The 18,679-nt window shown below is 44.6% G+C and overlaps 2 protein-coding genes across 12 annotated transcripts; one reads left to right on the plus strand and one right to left on the minus strand.

Moving 5' to 3' along the window:
- The first annotated feature begins 427 nt into the window (after positions 1–427).
- Positions 428–16,539, plus strand: LOC119556805. 11 transcript variants are annotated; one of them, XM_037869253.1, is made up of 13 exons: positions 431–616; positions 2,090–5,251; positions 6,541–6,834; positions 8,325–8,793; positions 8,875–9,632; positions 9,699–9,963; positions 10,025–10,174; positions 10,238–10,777; positions 11,194–11,562; positions 13,146–13,333; positions 13,405–13,934; positions 14,861–15,137; positions 15,204–16,539. In XM_037869253.1, exons 2-12 carry the CDS (start codon positions 2,097–2,099, stop codon positions 15,010–15,012), a joined length of 6,870 nt encoding a protein of 2,289 aa, XP_037725181.1. In that variant the 5' UTR covers positions 431–616; positions 2,090–2,096; the 3' UTR covers positions 15,013–15,137; positions 15,204–16,539. The 11 variants fall into 11 exon arrangements, with proteins under 11 accessions (XP_037725176.1, XP_037725183.1, XP_037725181.1 ...); XM_037869252.1 differs by having other exon boundaries at positions 15,201–16,532; XM_037869254.1 differs by having other exon boundaries at positions 10,241–10,777; positions 15,201–16,532.
- LOC119556808 (box C/D snoRNA protein 1) lies at positions 16,521–18,326 on the minus strand. The gene is made up of 3 exons (XM_037869260.1): positions 18,204–18,326; positions 17,365–18,146; positions 16,521–16,922 (listed from the first exon to the last, which is right to left on the minus strand). The coding sequence occupies exons 1-3, from the start codon at positions 18,230–18,232 to the stop codon at positions 16,732–16,734; spliced, it is 1,002 nt and encodes a 333-aa protein (XP_037725188.1). The 5' UTR covers positions 18,233–18,326; the 3' UTR covers positions 16,521–16,731.
- Between the last annotated feature and the right edge of the window lie 353 nt (positions 18,327–18,679).

Below are 18,679 nucleotides of genomic sequence, written 5' to 3' on the forward strand. Positions count from 1 at the left end.
CGTATTCCAATAAAATGAGAAAGAAATTGGTTGCATTGATTGAAAGGGAACAAATTTGCATTTATCATTAAAAATTGTGTATTAAAATTGACTATAAGATAAATATATTATATTTTTATTAAGTACGATTCTTTGTGTTTATTATTGTTTCACTAAATAAGACTAATAATTTAGAGCTTGGTTCAAATCATTTAACAAAGTCAATAACTTGATTATTACAATTTATTTTTCTTGGTCTTTTCAAACTGCATTTTCGGGAAAAAGTAAATAATTTATGTTCCGGAAATGTTATCCTTTTGATGTTGTGTCGCCTTTTTTTTCTGAATTATAATTTAGCAACCATAATGGAAATTAAATCATATCTTCTCTCCCATCTCTAGCCCTCGCCCAGTCTGGCCACTCTGGTTGCCTGTCCCGTCCGCTCGCCAGTCTGGCAACGCCACGAAAGTCGAGTTGGCATTTGGGAGATTTTGTTGTGTTCGGATCGAAAAAATTCCCCAGTTAATTGTTTAAAAACCAAGACGACTGCTTTGGCAATCAGCAAACAAGTAAATGTATTGTTTCGTCAACTGCCAGAGAACAGTACCAAGTGCGTGTAAATAAACAAGCGATTTGTGTAAGTCAGCAGGCAGCGTAAGCTAATTAGAAGAGAAAATGGAAAGGGACATCGACACTTGTCCCCTCTCTCTCTCTCTCCATGTGTGTGTGTGCCTGTGTGCTTGTGTGTGTGTTCACTCTCGTAATTTTTGGCCGTGTATTATTTTTAAAAGGAAAAGAAATTGACAAAGACAACTGCCAAGTGTTGTTTTCTTTTATTATGGCCAGTAAAAATAATTGTGTGGTCAAGTTTTGCACGGGAACACCGGATTGCAACCCTGCGTTTGGTTCTTTTTTGCCGAGAGGGAGAGAGCTCTCTTTCTCTCTCTCTCTCTCTCAAGCACTGCTCCAATTTTTTTTCCCCCAAGAGAGTGTTTTCACTTTTGATTTGCACAGCAAAATATAAAAAAACAAACATTTGCAAATTGGGATATATTTTAAGGCCAGTTTTACCGTAAACTCAAGTGTAAAAATTATCAGTGGCTTTGAAAAAAAAGGTAAAAAAAATGCAGCAATAAAACCTGCTGCGTCAAGAGAACAAAAACAACAACAGTAAGAGAGCGAAACGGTGGTAACAAAACGAACAAGAAGAAGAAGAAGGAGCGCAGAAGAGTGTGGGAGGGAGAGGGGAACTATATGGCAAACGTCCACGTAAACTTTTAACTTTTGCTTTTCTGCTCATTGTGGCCTTATAATATACGCTTTATTCCATACTGTATAAAATTCGTTTTCGTATTTTCCATCGCTTTACACAACACCCAGCTGGAATTGAGGAAAAATCAGTTGAAACGGGTAATTTTCCATCAAAACTGGTTTGGTTCATTGAACTGCTCCACAAAATCCACCACCCACCACCTGCGAACTCCTCGGAAAAATCCTTATAGCACCTGGAAACCTTTTAAATATCTCAAGGAATACTACATAAAGTTTCAACCATAAGGGGTTTCAAAAGACCGCACAGGTTTTTGGGTTGCGAGAAACTTCTTTGTAATGTTATAGATCTGTAACTTTCTATACAACACCATTTTAAAAATAATCTTATAATCTGTCAAAATTGCTGGTTTGGAAATCACTAGGTCCTAAAAAACATTTATAAGCACGAACTGATATTGACTTTATCGGTTTAAACAATGTTTTCACCATACTTCCTTATCGAAAAAAAAAATGTTTTACTGAAACACAGAAAATGTGAATTCATTTTACAATACACGCGTAATATTGTATGAATTTTTTTTTAAAAAAGCGGGGTAAAAATGAAAGATTATCAGAGTTAATAATAACTAATAATAATAACAATAATAATAAATAATAAATCTTAGATCCTACTTGTATAATATATAAAACTATGGTGATATTTGATGAGTACCAAATGTATTGGCTTAATAACTTTATATACTTTTTAGATATAGTAGGCTTATGTATATGTTTCTTTTAAAATGTTATTTTGTCCATTTAATAAGTGTTAATATGTGTTTTGTTTCTCTTTTTAAAGATCCAATATGTTGCACAACAATGCGCCCTGGCTGCCACCGCATCAGCAGCAGCAGCAGCAACAGGCCCCGCAGCAACATCCTAATCCCCAGCAGCAACATGCAACGCCCCAACAGCAGCAACCTCATCCTGCACAGCAGCAGCAGCAGCTCTATGCCAGTCAAATGTTCCAGCAACAACAGCCAAATTACTGGCCGGAGGATCAGCAGCACCAGCACCAGCAGCAACAGCAATCGCTGAACTACAACAACTACTTTACGGGACAGCAGCAGCAACATCCTCCGCAGCAGCAGCAGCAGCAACTGCCACCGCAGCAACAGCAACAGCCTACGCAGCAGCAACTGTATTATCCCACTCACCAGCAGTCACAAGTCCCGGCTCCAGCGGAACCCGCTCTGGACTCGTTTGACAACAATAATAGCGGAGGAGGAGGAGGAGGAGGTGCCGGCCGGAGCGATGGCTGGGGTGATTGGGGCGATTGGAATGACAATAGCAACAATAATAATAGCGTGAGCAGCATTACCAACAGCAACGAGGCCTTGTTGGAGCCATCGGGACAACTGCTAGAGGATTCCTTTAATGTGCAGTCCTCGCCAGGCAGCTGGCAAGCCTTTGCCACCGGTAACAATGTTAATAACAACTTGGAGCTGCCGCCTCCAACGGATCAGCAAGCACCACAATTGCAGCAGCAGCCATTGCATCAGCAACCGACACCTTTGTTGCACCACCAGCAGCCGCAATCGCCGCCAGAGCTTGGCCAGGAACCCGAACTGGATGCTATTGTGCCTCCACAAGCTTTCCAAAACCAACCAGCGGCGGTAGCACCACCACCAACATCACTGGCTTCATTTGCCCCACCACCGTCTGCTGTAGGATCACCTTTATTTGCTGTGGGAGCTCCTCCAGCACATCTCGCAGCGGTGGGAGCTCCTCCAGCACCTCTTGCCGGAGTGGGAGCACCACCACCACCCTTGGTTTCAATGGGAACACCACCATCGGACGCTACTGGCATTGCACCACCGGCTGCACTGCCGCCTACGGCTGGCAATCCCTTCAAACGTTCCACGGGTCTCAACAAGCGTGTTAACATAATGGCCAATCCGGCGGGTGGAGCTCCTTCGCCACCAGCACCTGCTGCAGTTGCTCCTGCGGCACCAATAGCACCAATAGCTCCAATTGCTCCAATAGCACCACCAGCGGAACAGCTCTATGGCTTACCAGCAGAAGCTCACGGAGATGGTTTCAATTTATCGGCGGCACCACCTGTTGAGGCTTCAATTGGAGTTCCACTGGGTGTACATGCTCCCATTCCTGCACCAACCGCATCGTTCTATGTACCACCAACACTGCTACAGCCTGTCCAGCCCGTTGAGCCAGACAACCAGGAGGTGTTGTCCGCTCCGAATGACGAGCGTGCCCAGTACTTGCAGACAAGTCATTTGTCCGAGCAGCTGGGCGAAGGTGAAGCGGATCAGGATGCCGGTTTGCTGCCGCCACCGGGCCTGTCCCGTCTGGTATTGGGTCAACCAGAGTTGGATTCGCAGCAGCAACGCCTGGTCACCGGAGCCACAGAGCAGCCACCGCTCAATGTCGCCCAGGTAGCCGCCCTGCACATGCAGGAGCGTCAGGCAGATGGCGAGGACACCTCCGATGGTGAGCAGCAAGTGCGTAATATACAGACGCCACCACGTCGCGTTGTCACTGGCGTAGAGACCAATGCTTCATCCTTAAGGGAGCAGCGAGAAGTGGTGCTGGATGGCGAGAATCTGGAGGATCGCGAAGCTATCCCACCACCAGCTCTGATCGAACTTCCCCCGACATCAGTGCATCACAACATTCTGCCCGATGAGCCGGAGCAACTGCATCACAACAATCCACCGCAGGCAGTGACCCCACTTAATGCCCAGCAACCCCATCAGCAGCAACCACTGTTGCAGCAGCAGCAACAACACCAGCCACATCCAAGCCAGCAGGAGAAGAAGCGTGCGGCGGTGGGACGTCGGGCCAATGCTTCGCTGGATCTGGAGACCGAGGACGAGTCGGATGAGTTCCTGCAGAGCGAAAGGGAGCGGGATCGAGAGCGTGAGCGCAGGGATCTGATGGACGAAAGGCAGGGTCGTGGACGCAGCCATGGTCACTACACCTACGATGGCGAAACGGAGGACTCTGTCCGCGGTACTGCCCACCACGAGACCAAATCCCTGAGGGAAACGCAACACAGGCGCAATCACGACTCCACGCGCTCGCGTCGCCACCAGGAACCGAAAATGGAGCGCGAGAGGGAACAGGATAGGGAGCGTGAGCGCAACTGGCGCCGCCGTTCCAACAAGTATCACAGTGGCGGCGAGGATCAGGAGCGTTCCTACGACCACTCGCGTCGCTTCAACAACAGCGCCTACGACGGCGAGTCGGATAATCCGGAGATAAATCATCTGGGCGAGGGAGAGCTCGATGGCAGCACCGGCGGAGCTGGCGGTAGCGGTGGCCGTAGCAGTAAGGCCGGTCGCCAGCGACGCAACGATCACGCCGAGGACGGCTTCTATTATTACGAACGAGAACCCGATCGCGATCGTGAACCCGATCGTGATCGCGATCGTCAGTACTCCAGACGCTCCACCAAAACGCAATCATCGGCTGACAAATCGCGCTCCTCCGGCGGACGACGGAGTTACGAGAATCACGGACGTAGTGGCCGCCAGGAGGATGGTCGCCGACGTCATCAGGATCTGCGGAACTGGGACGGTGGCTACGAGGAGTACCGCCGAAAGAGTTCGCGCAACAGCGATCTCGAGAAGGAGCGCATCAATGGCGGAAATACCAGCGGTGGCGGTGGAGCCGGTGGTTCCGGCTCGGGCAAGCGTCGCAACTACGATCAGTATGCCGTGTCTACCGGTGCCTATGATCCGTACGGTATGTACGAGCAAATGTCGCGGAATCCACATGCCTATGCCGATATGTACGCCAAGTTTTACGGCCAGATGATCAACTCGATGACGGCTGCTGTTTCGGCGGCTGCTTCGAAGTCGGGAGTTCCTGGTGCCGCGGCGATCCCAGGCTTGGTGCCCGGCGCGGTTCCGGTGAGTGCCGCCCAGTTGGTGGCCGCCACAAGTGGAGCAAATGTCAGCGAGAGCAGTGAAGCCGCCATGCTCAGAGAGCGAGAAAGGTTAGTTCCCAACTACTGTGCTGTGTTTTTATTTTTTTTTTTTATAATTGAAAGATTTATTGGTCTTTTAGAGCATTCCCAGAAACTTGCAGAGGTTTTGGAAAGGGTTTTCAGGAAGTCAGAATACATATTCTTAGGATATATCAGGTTTATGGGTTTTGGCTCAGGAATTCATAACAAAACCTATCCTAAAATGAACCATCTTTCATAAAACAATTTTTTACTTGTCAAAAAAAGTTTAGAAATCTTAAATATTGAGCCTTCTTAAAATTATTGTTAGTGTTATGTAGGAACTACATAACACATACGTAGGTTTATTTTAAGTTTTTTTACAGGCCAATATTTTTTGTATTGGTACTTAAAAGAAGTTCTATATTTTCCGGAATTTGTTCTTTTTAAAGCGATTTCCTTAAGCATATATTTTTATTATGAGGTAACTTAACTCGTGACTTGAGCGTGTTAAATCTCTTTTTAATTATCCATAAAATTCAGACGTTAGAATGAGATTAAATAAATTAGATAGCATGTTATTTTTCAACCGTTAAAAAGTCACTATCTTGCTTTAGGTCGTGGAGTACAGTGAAATGTAATCCGTAGAATCTCTGCAAGTTTTGGGATCTAAAGTTACGGCTGATACGAAATTGTGTTCTTTTGCCACCGTTCCTTTAGTTTAACCTTAACCTCTGGCCTGAACCTTTTACCTGCTCCTAACCTTTTGAACTTGAAGTAGCTGGTTTTCTCTTACTCGTTTACCTTAGTTCGCTGTTTGCTAACTAAAAACTAATGAATAACATAGTTTGTTTAACATAATATACCCCTTTTTACACCCCGACCCCGCCCCCTAAATGTTGAGGTTGGACCTGGGCTTTTAATCTTATCAACTAAACTAAATTGCTCATTTTTGGTAGTTAGTGATTAGAATCGAGAACTCTCTCTCGCTCGCTCTCTCGCAGCTTTCTCTCTTTCCCTTGCGTTGTACCCATTTACATATTACACATTCCAATTGGATTCCACCATCCCAGCCATATATCATGTTCCACTTCCAATTTGTTCCCCGTCTGTCGATCGTTGTGTACTACGTGTTTTACTAATTAAGTGAAAAAAAACACAAAAAATCCCAAACCAAAACCAAAAAATTCTAACTAATGCAAATTCGTAAATAACCGCAAAACTGTTTTCGTCTCTAACCAACAACAACAACAACCAAATGCACAACAAAAAACGAACAACAACAACAACAACAATTGTGCTATCTGCCCAACTTCCCACCTTTACATTATACAATACAGGTATACACACGCATACATAACCCAAGCCAATGAATTCCATCGTCACCAATACAAAGAGCTGATCTACCAGCAACAACAACAACAACATCAGAGGGAGGATCTTAACTCCAGTTTTAACATTACGGAGGATAATGCCAGTTTTTACGGATCGCGAGGAGGATCCATCTATAGCCAATACCATCCAATACCATATCCGCTCTCCAGTGCCCGCTCGTTGAGCAATTTGAACGGCGATGGACGCAATTCCCGATCCGGACCGTATTACGCTGGTTCCGAGTGCGGTCTCGATATCAGGTGGTCAAAAAAAAAAAAAAGAATGCTAAGACAACCAAAACGCCAAAGTTTATGTATACCCTTGCAATATTCCTTTGTCTATCTCTATCAATCTATCTATCTCGATTTATGTATTGGACAAGCTTATGAGTTTTATTATATGTTTTAAAAGATTGCTTATTGCAAAAACACGGTCCTCGGACCTTAAATGAAAGAAGATGATGAAGATAGTATTTACATTACACTCAAAAAACAATGTATAAACTTAGTTATACGATTGTTACCTAGTATATCTTTCTTAAACCGTCTAAAAACCTAGTCGGAAATTGGAAACATAATCAATCTTAAGCTCCACAAAGATATATATTATTTTGTTACGACTATTCCTAGGTCAACAGTAGAATATAGTTGTCCGAATATTATCAAAATTTAAATGGTTATCTTTAAAAAAAAAATGCTGGAACCAAAATTTCCTGAATCCTATGATTATTGTAGATAACATTTATAGTATCACTCGTTAAAAGAATATTACTTACATAGAACCTTCTGCAAGGGTATACAAAAAAAAAACAATCTGAAAAATTCTGCTGTCCAACAAAAAACCAAAACCACTCTCTCGCTTTCTCTTACTCTCCTGCGAAGCTTTGCGCTATCATCTAGGCAAAATTCAAATCACCCAAACCACCTGTCCTCCTCACCCATTTACTCCATCTCTGTCGCACTCACTCTTCTGCTGCTTTGGAAGAATTGTTTCTTCGCTTTGTCTCTGTCTAGAACAGATGATCTTTTGATTACTGTCTCTATCTCACATTTTTGGATGGTTGGGTTCAGGAAACTCGCTTTTGTAGTTTTATTATGGTTACAAGTATATATATTTACGATTATTATTATACCAATTTGGTATCATTGTCTGTGATCTTTGAATTATTATTATTATTGGACAATCTTGATATCACTGACTACTAAATTGTATTGTTTTTTGTGCAAACCTACCTTAGTAATCAAGAAACTTGTGTAATTTCTTAGTAAATTAACACAAAAATCTAGGAAATTGTATTTATAAAGATTTAAAAAGTAAGCAATGATAAGCAATTTTTTTTTATTATTTCCAAAAGGCACAAAATGCTAATTTAAAAAGAACCTAAAAATGTCAAGCAGCTTTAATAACTAATACGATTTTACCAAAATTTAAGAGGGGTGCCATTAGGAATGCTTTTTATGCTGAATTTGGTATTATAATGGTACAAATGCTTTGGATTTAAAGGGGCCTGTCGAAATCTTTCCTTTGAGTGGCATGCAGGGGGAACTGTTGAAATCCACTAGACTGATGGGTTCTTTTTCCCCCACTCCCCTATATACTCCTTACCTTTCTCCCAAAACTCGATCTCTGATCTTTCGGAACTCCCAATTCCCCTTTTCGATTTTGCATGATTATTTGGTTATTTCTTCCGTTGAACTTTTATATTTCTCTTCCACTGTACTAATGCCTATGTCTTTGTGATCCACCGCAGAGCTGCTGCCGAAGCGGCACCATCGACTTATGGAGGAGTGGCCACCGCTGGAACGGTGACCGCTGGAACGGTGACCACCAATGCGGTGGCTCGTCCGCCGCGCAGACGCACTCCCCTGCAGTTCAACCGGCCGCATTTGGTGGCCTCGTATGCGATGAGTCTGCTGCTGAAGGTGAAGCCCAAGTACGCCGGACGCGGACGTCTGCGCAACGACGTGGAGGTGGCACCACCACGCATCCGAGACGGAACGAGCAGCCTGCTGCGCATGTATCCGGGTCCCTTGCAGGGCCGCAAGTTGCACAAGGACAAGATCATTAGTTTCTGCAAGGAACAGATACGACTGGGACCCACAAAGGGTTGCACTGCGCTGTATGCCACACAGAAGAAGCCACAGGGCAGCGTGGTCAAATACCGTGCCTCACATGCCCTCATGTGGCACCTGCTCATACTACTGCTGCGCCAAAATGGGGTAAGTTTGGGTGTCTCTTTGTCACCCTATCAGCAAGCTATCAATTTGCAAACATCTAATCATGGCATTCCAACTTTTCAGTACATTGCCGACACTGATGTGGGCGACCTGTTGCTGGAGAACCAGCAGGAGTATCCCTACGATCCCAACGACTATGAAGCTGAGAACGAGCCAGAGGTGGAGGCTGAGCAGGATGTGGCTGCTCCAGCGGAGAAGGCAGTGGAATCGGATTCAGATAGCCAATCGCCGGCAGCAGCAGCTACGCCAGAGGAAACATCTGTCGCGGGTGCAGCAGCTAGCTCATCCAATGCAGCGGATGTGGGAGCTACAGCGGCTGCAGCTGGAGGAGCTGGACAGACGCCTCTGTCGGAACAGGCGGCCACGGACAAGTTCCGCAGCTATGTGCTGCGCGGAAATGTCGAGGAGGCCCTCCAGTGGGCCACCGACAATAGTCTGTGGACGCACGCCTTTTTCCTGGCCCTCTACGAGGATCGCTATGCCCTAACCGATGTGGCCCAGAAGTTCCTTAATCGCGCCATCAAGGCCAATGATCCGCTGCAGACGCTCTACCAAATGAAGAGCTGCCAAACGCCGGCGTGCGTGAGCCAGCTGAGAGATGAGCAATGGGGCGATTGGCGGTCACATCTGTCCATTCTGGTGACCAACAAGAGTCGCCAGCCGGAGTACGATCGCAGTTCGGTGGTGGCACTTGGCGACACGCTATTCCAGCGGGGCGATATCTATGCAGCACACTTTTGCTATCTGGTGGCCCAGGAAGAGTTTGGGCGCTACAATAGCTCGGCCACGGAGCTAACTACTTTGACCGCCAATGTACCCAGGTGGGTTTTGCTTCTCCGTAGCTCAACCTTTTCAATTCCCTTACTTACCTTGTTTTTGGATTACAGGCTCATTCTGCTGGGCTCCTCGCATTACAAGCACTTCAATGAGTTCGCCAGCAACGAGGCCATCATCATGACGGAGATCTACGAGTACGCACGATCGCTGTTCGATCCCAAGTTCAGCATTGCACACTTCCAGCACTACAAGTTCCTGCTGGCCACAAGGATCCTCGATTATGGCCAGCACTTCCGCTGCACAAATTACTTGGAGCAAATCGCCAGGCACATCGAACTGAAGCCAGAGAGCTACGACAGCGATTTCATCCAGCGGGTAGGGATCTTTTGAATAGTAGCATATGCAATCTTGTTAACTTTTGTGTTTGATTTTGCAGGTCTGCGGTTTGGCCGAACGCCTACGCTACCATGATCCCATCCTGATCAATCGTGTGTCTTTTGCGAGTCCTCCGAATGCCACCAGCAAGGATAGCGCTGCTCCCGAGGAAAAGGCCTGGTTGCGTCAGCTGCGTTCCCTAGCCGATGTGGTGGGTTAAACATTAAGGAACAACCTTGTAAAAGTATCTAAATGCGATGTATATTCCTTGCAGCAGCCGCAACCAGAGCAAATGCATCAACTGCAGCAGGAGAAGGAAATCCAGCAGGAGCAAAACGACATCGACCAGCAGTTCGCCGAGGTGAATAAGCAGTTCCGTGAGCTGAACATGCAATACGATGGTGGCAATCTGGAGAATACGCTGCAACAGCAAGTGCCTGCTCCAGTGGAACAGCAGCCAGTGCAGCAAGTTCTGCCGGAAGCGCACCAACATCCGGCACAACAATACCATGAGCCACCAGCACCTCAAGCGCCGGCCGAATCGGATCCTTATGGCCAGGGACAACAGCCCTACTACGATCCCAATGCCGGCCAGCTTCAGTACGATCCCAATGCGGTGCAGCACCAATACGACCCGAATGTGGCCCACCATCAATACGAACAGCAGCCTCAGCAACCGACTGGCAACTATGGCCAAATAGAGCATGCAAGTGAGGCCTATCAACCAGGTCAAACTACGGATCCAGCTGCTGTTCCCCCAAGCTATGGATATGATTACTGGTCGGGCACACAGCAGCCACCGTATGGCGATGAGGTATGTTCAGGAATTAGTTATCCCTAAACCCTCTGTATTCCCATTTGATGAATTTACAATGACCATTTCTTAGCTAAGAGATGTACTTTTTCTTATTTTAAGTGTAATATAGTTTTATCCTTTATACTATCTGTTTATTTTCTAATTGGTTTACAGAGGGTTTAATTGTTTGCTTCTTTATCATTTTCATTTATTTTAAGTTGATCTATGTGTATAAGTTGTATCGTTTATATTACGTTTTAGTTTTGTATTTTATGGTTTCTATGTTTACGCCTTAAGTTTTGATCTGTCTTGAACTTGTGTTATAGCCAAACAAGTAGGACTCGCCAAATTGCTAACAAGTTTCTATCACATTGCACACACAACACCCAACACCGATAAAATAAAAACACGCTTTTATTCAAATGGAAATGCAGCCAAATGAGAATCAAGCTGCCTTAAAGGATCAGGAGGAGGAGGAGCAGGATGAGCAACAGGTATTGCAGCAGGCACAGCAGCAACAGTTGCATCAGGCCAAGCTGCAACAGGAGCAACATACGCGCAGCAATGGCGCTGCCAACAGCAACAATCGCTTCAAATCGAATGCTTTGAAGCAGGAAAAGAGCAGCAGTGCATTGCGAAAAAGGCAAGAGGCGTCTAGAACAGCAACCATAGCAGCGGCAGCAGCAGCAATTGCCCAGATAACACCAGCAACACATGCAGCAGCAGCAGCAGCAGCAACAGCAGGAGCAGCAGGAACGACGACAGTAGCAACATCTTCGGCAAAGGCATTCAATTTGAATGATGTAAGTAGCTATTCAAACATAAATAAACGACATCAAGCTACCAGCAGCAGCAGCAACAATCGCAGCAGCAACAAAGCAACAGCAGCAGCAACAACAACAGCAGCAGCAACAGTAGCTGCTCTTCCTAATCAATCACTAAGTTGTAGAAAGACTAACAGCCAAAATAGCCCATACTTAGCCACGCCCAAAACGCTTACGACGCCCACGCGTTTCATTGCCGCTAAAACAGCCACGGTTACAGCCAAGCCCACAGCGCCCACCACATCGACGACCACGTCGTCTCCAGGTGGCAGAGGAGCGACCCCCAAGCGGGTTAACTTTAATCTGCCATCAACCATTGCCGAATCGGAGCAGGAATTCGAACATGAACTGGACTTTGGGGACGACGACGACGAGGAGGAGGAGGAGATTTCGATGGCTTTGGCGCAGGCCAAACCAAGTGGACATCTCTCGCGGAAGCCTCACATTGTCTTTAATGGCACCTATCCCATTGATATGCCCCTGATGCAGGGACAAAGCCAACTCAAGGGCAACTCCTATGACCCAGAGGCCAACACAGATCGCGGGGACTTGCAGCGCTATAGGAACTACATGCTCCATGACTATGTCATCGATGAGGATGCCGAGGGTGAGGAGCAGGCAGAAGATGACGAGGATGAGTATGCGGACGAGGATCTATTAACCTACGCCGACGACGATGAGAGCTTTGATGACGGGGATTACTATACCCATGAGCTGCTCAACAAGTATGGGATTATAGCAGACAAAGAGGCAGGTGGCGGAGGGGGAGGAGGAGGAGGACGAAGCGTTGAGAGAACATCGGCTTCCGTGGAGGCAGCCACCACCTCCGCCGCCCAGCCGCAACATGTGTGGTCCATGGAGGAGCTGATAGCCAATCCGGCCATACCATTGAACTACAAGAAAATGTGCTCCGAGGTGGAGCACAGCCTCAGTCGATTCGAGAACTATCTGGACAGCAAGAAGGAGCAACAGTTGCAACAGCCGGCTGCTCCAGTGCGCACCTTCGACATCGATGCACCCACGCGAAGGGGTCACCGGAGCAGGAGCAGCAGCACGTCCGCAAATGCTGGCTTGCCTCTTAGATCTAAGAAGAAATTGTAAAAACAAAATACTCACTGAAAAAAACAAATGTCCTAAAGTTCAGTATTTATGAGTCCCAAGAGTTTGGGTAGAAATGAAAAGGAGGAGCAAGTGCAACGCTGCTTTTTTCCTCACTTTATGGGTGCTTTCTGTACCTGGAGCTTGTCCTAACCTGTTAGCTGTTAAATCTAGAATTAGTCTATAATGCCCCTAAGTAATCTGTAATCACTAAGCCTAATATACTACCGATAATTGTGAGCAGGTGGTTTTTTGACTGCGCCAGTTTATTTGCCATGTTTCCGTTGTTCATTCGATTCGATTTGACTAACCCATAACTATTCTCTGTTACTAACCAACCTAAACACTATGACTTATGTCTTATGACTTATGCCTAAAACCGATTGCTTCTCGCAGTAGACTAATCCAATGCCATTTCTTAACTCCAACTTCAATTTCGCAACACGATCAACGAACAACAACAGCTGCAGCAGCAGGCGCGCCCGGCCATTTCCATGCCCAAGTCAAAGAGCTATGGGGATGAGGACGACGGTGGTGCTGGTGGTGCGGGTGCGGCACATCCTGGCCAGAATCCATCGCTTGGAGGCTCCTCAGAGGCGGGCGGCAAACAGCAGACATCGGGCAAACCGGCCAACTCCGTCGGGGATCTTGGGTGAGCTATTATAAGATATGAAATGATATTATAATTTTCTAAAACTGAATCATTATCTCTTCGTTTTAAAGTGCACCTGGCAATCAGAATGCGGGCTGGTTTGGCGGCCTCTGGAACAAGCTGTCGCTGAAGCCAAAGAACCAAATGATCCTGCCGGACGACAAGAATCCGACCATCGTGTGGGACAAGGAGCGCAAATGCTGGACAAACACCGAGGGCAACGGCGAAGAGGTGGAGAGCTTTAAGCCGCCGCCCAAGATGAGCGATCTGGGCATGGGCCTGCCGCCGGGAGGACCACCCGCAGCTCCAGCCGGCATGGGCATGGGTGCAGCGCTACCGCCAATGGCCACCAATCCTCTGGGCGGCCACCAAGCCGCACCGTTGATGGATCAGCAGCCTCCGGCGCAACCGCAAATGTACGGCACTGCCATTGATTACACGGCTGCTCCGGCTGCATCCGAGATGATACCCACGGTTCCGTTGCCGGCGCCACTGCCTGTCCCATCACCTGCACCGGCAGCGGCGCCCAATCCCGCGGCCACTCCCGGAGGACCCCAGCCCAAGCTGCAGTCGAACATGTTCAAGATGCAACGCAACCGCAGTAAGTTGGCTATCCATTTCTAAACAGAAGCTGTCTGGGATGTGAGACCACATATCACAAATAAATTTATGTTTTTAAATGGCTATTTAAGGTTGTAGATTCGAATTACGCTTAAAAAGTAAATTACTATTATATGTACAATTTACATTGTGCATACATATTTAAATGTAGTCGAAGTTTAAAACCCTAAATTTAAAAAAGAAATCATGAGATTCATTTTAAATTTCCAACTGAGTGTAACAAAGATAATTCTTATGAATTAAAAAGGAATCCCAATGAGGTAGACTATCATTTTTAAGATGAAACGCAACGGCTGTAAGATGCCTATCCTTTTTAAAACAAAATCTGTCTGGGATTTAAAGGTCACAAGTAAACATATCCCTTTATCTTTGTGCTTTCAATCCAAGTTATAATTGACAAGTAAATAATATTTGTATTTACATAAACTAATTTATGAATAAAACCCTAAATCTGAAAAAAAAATTAACTTGCGAATTCTTGAGCATCATTTTATTAAATTTCATTGAAAGTGAAATAAAGATAATTCATATGCATTTTTTTAAAGAAAATAGTTAGTAGTAATAGTAGTTAACGATTTTCAAAATGCAACGCCGCCGCAGTAAGTTGGCTATCCATTTTTAAACAAAATGAGTCTAAGATTAAAGGGTCACAGGTCGACATATCCCATAGATAATTTTGGGTTTTCAAAGGGCGGCTTAAAATTCCTAGATCCGAATTTCTACTAGGAAGTAAATATTTTGTATATATATTTAGTTAATCAAAGTGTAAGAACCTACATATTAAATAATGGACTCGCGAATTCTTGAGATTCATTTAACAAATTTATTTTTATAGATTTTCTTTGTTTAGAAATTGTATTAATATGTAGTTCATAACTAATCCTTTTCCATCCCCTTGCTTTGCAGCGCTGAAGAACTCCTACGTGGATGTGTTCAATCCCTCCGGGGCGCCCATGTCGGCGGCGTCGGAGAATGTGCTGGCCCCCATAATGGCGCCGGCAGCGGTGCCCCAAGGCGGTTTCTTTGTGCCCGGCGCGGCGCCCACGCACCAGCAGTAGGGGATCAGAGTAAGGATTAGCAGGATCAGGAGCCTCGGGATCAGGAGCAGCGACAGGTGTGCATGGATGGAGGTGGATGAGGATGAGGAGGATGTGAAAAGGGCTGCCACAAATGCCAACGAGATGTGAGTTGAGACGGATGGTGGCGGATGATGCCTGATTGATTACGTTACTCTTTCTCATTGCAGCAGCACTTCGAAACTACGTAAAAACAAGAAAAAACCTTTTCAACGAACGCTCCCACACGCACACACAGTCATGCATAAAATCACACACGCATCCACACGAGAAATGGCAACTTTCCAGCAGGGGAAAAGTTGGTCCTTCGATTTTATCAAGCTCCTACAGATTGTTAAACCTCTGTCGTCTGTCTGTCCTATCTTTGTGTGTGTGTCTCTACTAAATTAACTCACCCAACTATTAAATAAACACCTAATTTTACCATTTTGTGCGCATGCGATTGTGTGTGTGTGTGAGTGTGCGATCGATGTCTTAACGTTTAGTGAATGATTAATTGAGGAAACGATGAAGAAAGCGATTTATGTACGACTAGCGAATTATATATGTAAATTTTCTCTATGTAAACTATACGCCCCCCGATCCCCCTCTATATCCGCCTTCTCCCCCGATTTCTGTTTATATACATGTTTCTTTTGTATGTTGCATAGTTTTTATGATTATTTTTTGTTTAGCTGTATGAAACTGTATTCGAAGGAGGTCAGACATTCGGAATTCTTCTTGATTATGCATTGCTGTATTTCCCCACATCTAAATACTATATATATGTATAACTGATCTATCTGTATGTTTTCTATAAACTACATAATTGATATTGCATTGATAAGCGATTGAGAAGCAAACGATTTCCTTTCTCGATGTATTCTCCTCTCTCTGTGTCTCTTTATACGATTGGTGTGAAATATGCAAATGATTCCAATTATATATATATTTATAAATGTATCGTTAGAACAATTTAAATGGTTTTTTCTGTTTTTTACTTTTTGTTTGAATTTGAAAATGCATTTTTAAAATGTTTATTTGTTAGAACTTGTTTGTTTATGCATTAATTTTTAATTTTAATATAAAAAAAAAATATAACTGGTGCAGGCAAAAAAAGAAATAAGCAAGGAATGGAAGGAATGAAAGAAAGAAAAATAATGAAATTATATAGGAGTACACTGGCACACATATGTATTATGTACAAATCGAAATGCTAATTGGTATATCAAAATTAAAATAGAAATCCTCCAAATAGGGACAAACTGCTGTGTATTGACCACAAACTCTGTACTCAAAAAGTGTACACAAATTACGGCTAACCCCCAAGGCTCTGTAACTTGATTTTCAAACTTTATATATACATAATATTATGATGATCATGATTGATTAGTAATATAATGATGTTGACAATGACGGAACTAGATCGAAACGAAGTGTGGTATGAATTCTTTATGTTTAAATTAGCCTAAAATACATATTAAATCAAATGCGTACGAGAAAATACAACATTTATGTAAAAATATAAAAGCTAGTTGTTTTATTTACTTAATGATCAGTGGTTATGGTTGGCATGGTCGCCGTTCAGGTTACTTGGTTCCACTTTATTAATGCTGAGCAATTTTGGGCAGGCTATTGTTCTTAGCCCCAGGATCCTGTGCTCTATTGACATCTTCGAAAGCATCTGCTGTTCCTTCTAGCCTGAAGGTTTTGGCTTCGCTTCTACAGTTCCACGTGTTCTCTATAGAGTGCCTCAAATTCTTCGTCGTCTTCAGGTTCACTGACATCTTCACCAGCAAAAGCTGCAGCCAGATCATGGTAGACATCATGCGGCTCATCTGCATCCTCTGCAATTGGAGTAGCACCTGGTTTGGTTTTGGTTGTAATTGGCTCTTCCTCGTCCATTTCATCACCTAAAATTGTTATAAATGTGTGTCAATTTTAGGATAAGTTAGGATTAAGTTTTTAAGTTATTGTAGTAAGCTTAGCTTAATAAAATGAATATTTAAAATTTAAACTAGCTTACGAGTTTCTTTCTGATGTTCGATAAACAATTAAACTTTTAAACCGATCAAGCATATTAAAATGTTTTCAGACCTTTAATTTTATGTTAAATAAAAAGAAGTTAAATTCTTGCCAAAATAAGGGAAATTGAAAGAAACGTCATACTAATCCTAATTAAAAAAGTATTTGTTAAAAATGCAATATTAGTGGGATACAAAAGTTCTAAATATTTTTAAAAAGCTTATACGTTAAAGAAGTAACTTGAGATCCTAAAAAAAAGACCAACTAATCCAAATAAATTCCTAAATTTAAAAAAAAAGTAATATTCCAAAGTGACCAAGGAAAACCTACTGCTGTCGATGGCTTCATGACCGCCTGGTGGCTTTGGATCGTAGGTAACGAAGATGGTGGGGAACTCCACGATGGTCTTGCCGGCTAGATTCTCGCCCAGCGTTTTGGTCGCCTGCAGGCGATAGCATCTCGTGGAGCTGCGTCGCACACCCTCGGCTCTCAGCCAGAAACTCAGCTGGTCAATGCCGGCAGTCTGATGGTTTGCCAGCAGTTTGCGTTGATCCCGTGCCGTTTCCTGCTGCAGATCCACATACTTAAGGATCAGATCGGACAGGGTAACCTCCTCATCGCACCGTTCGTCCACGAATCGGGCCACATCCCGCGTATGCTGCTCCTCGAGAGGAATGTTGGCAAAGAGCCACTCGACGCGCCAATAGAAACGTCCCAGTTTCCAGTTCAGGTACGTGGTGTTCTCCTTGTGCCGGCTGAAGTTCTCCAGTTGCAGGCGAAGATTAATGTTGCGCTTCCTGGCCGCCGTCCGCATCCGATGCTGGGCCACTGGGAGATTCTTTTGGTCGTGGGTGAAACGCTTGCAGCGATCGGTCTTTCGATTCTCTGCATAGCGGGTGCACTCCTCCAGGAAGCAGTAGTCGCTCATGAACTCCCGCGATGTCATCTCGCTGAGGGGCACGAACTTGGTGCGATCCCGCTGGCCATCGCAGTCGAGCTCCTTTTTGTGAATCTGGACGCAGGGCAGGCTGCAGGTTTTCACCTCGCACTTGGGACACGCGTAGCGGGCCTCCTTCGCGGCGCACACTTCGCACATGCCCAGACGAAGGGTGCTAAGGGATATTGAAGGGGTATATTGCTGGTTTATAGGGCTAGGAATCGGGCATTACCTGGCCTTAGTGCTTGTTTCCGCTGCCATGTTAATTTAAATTCCAACTGAAGCCGCGTGTTGCCATTGTTTACATCGGAAAGTGCTGGCGGACTGTCGAATGTCATGGCTAGCTAAAAAGTAGCTAGATAGTAGGTTAAAATATATGTAACGGTAAAATATGTATTGCAGAATATTAAAAAAGATTATAAAAATATCAAATACGAAAGGGGTAACAAAATATTTTAAAAATGCTCTAATGGTTAAATATGCATTGCACAATATTAAAAAAAAATGTACAAAAATAGCAGGTACCCTAATGGGAAAATATGCATTGCGAATACTTAAAACAAATTTACAAATATATCATATACGAAAGTTATGATAAATATTTAATAACTATTTAAAAAGAAGTGGGAAAGCCTTTTAGGTTGGAATTCCAAAGCTGATTAAGCCTGACTTTAATAAGGATTTTTAGGTTGTAGACAAACTTACTTC

Source organism: Drosophila subpulchrella, chromosome X, assembly GCF_014743375.2.
Source record: "Drosophila subpulchrella strain 33 F10 #4 breed RU33 chromosome X, RU_Dsub_v1.1 Primary Assembly, whole genome shotgun sequence".
NCBI lineage: Eukaryota > Metazoa > Arthropoda > Insecta > Diptera > Drosophilidae > Drosophila > Drosophila subpulchrella.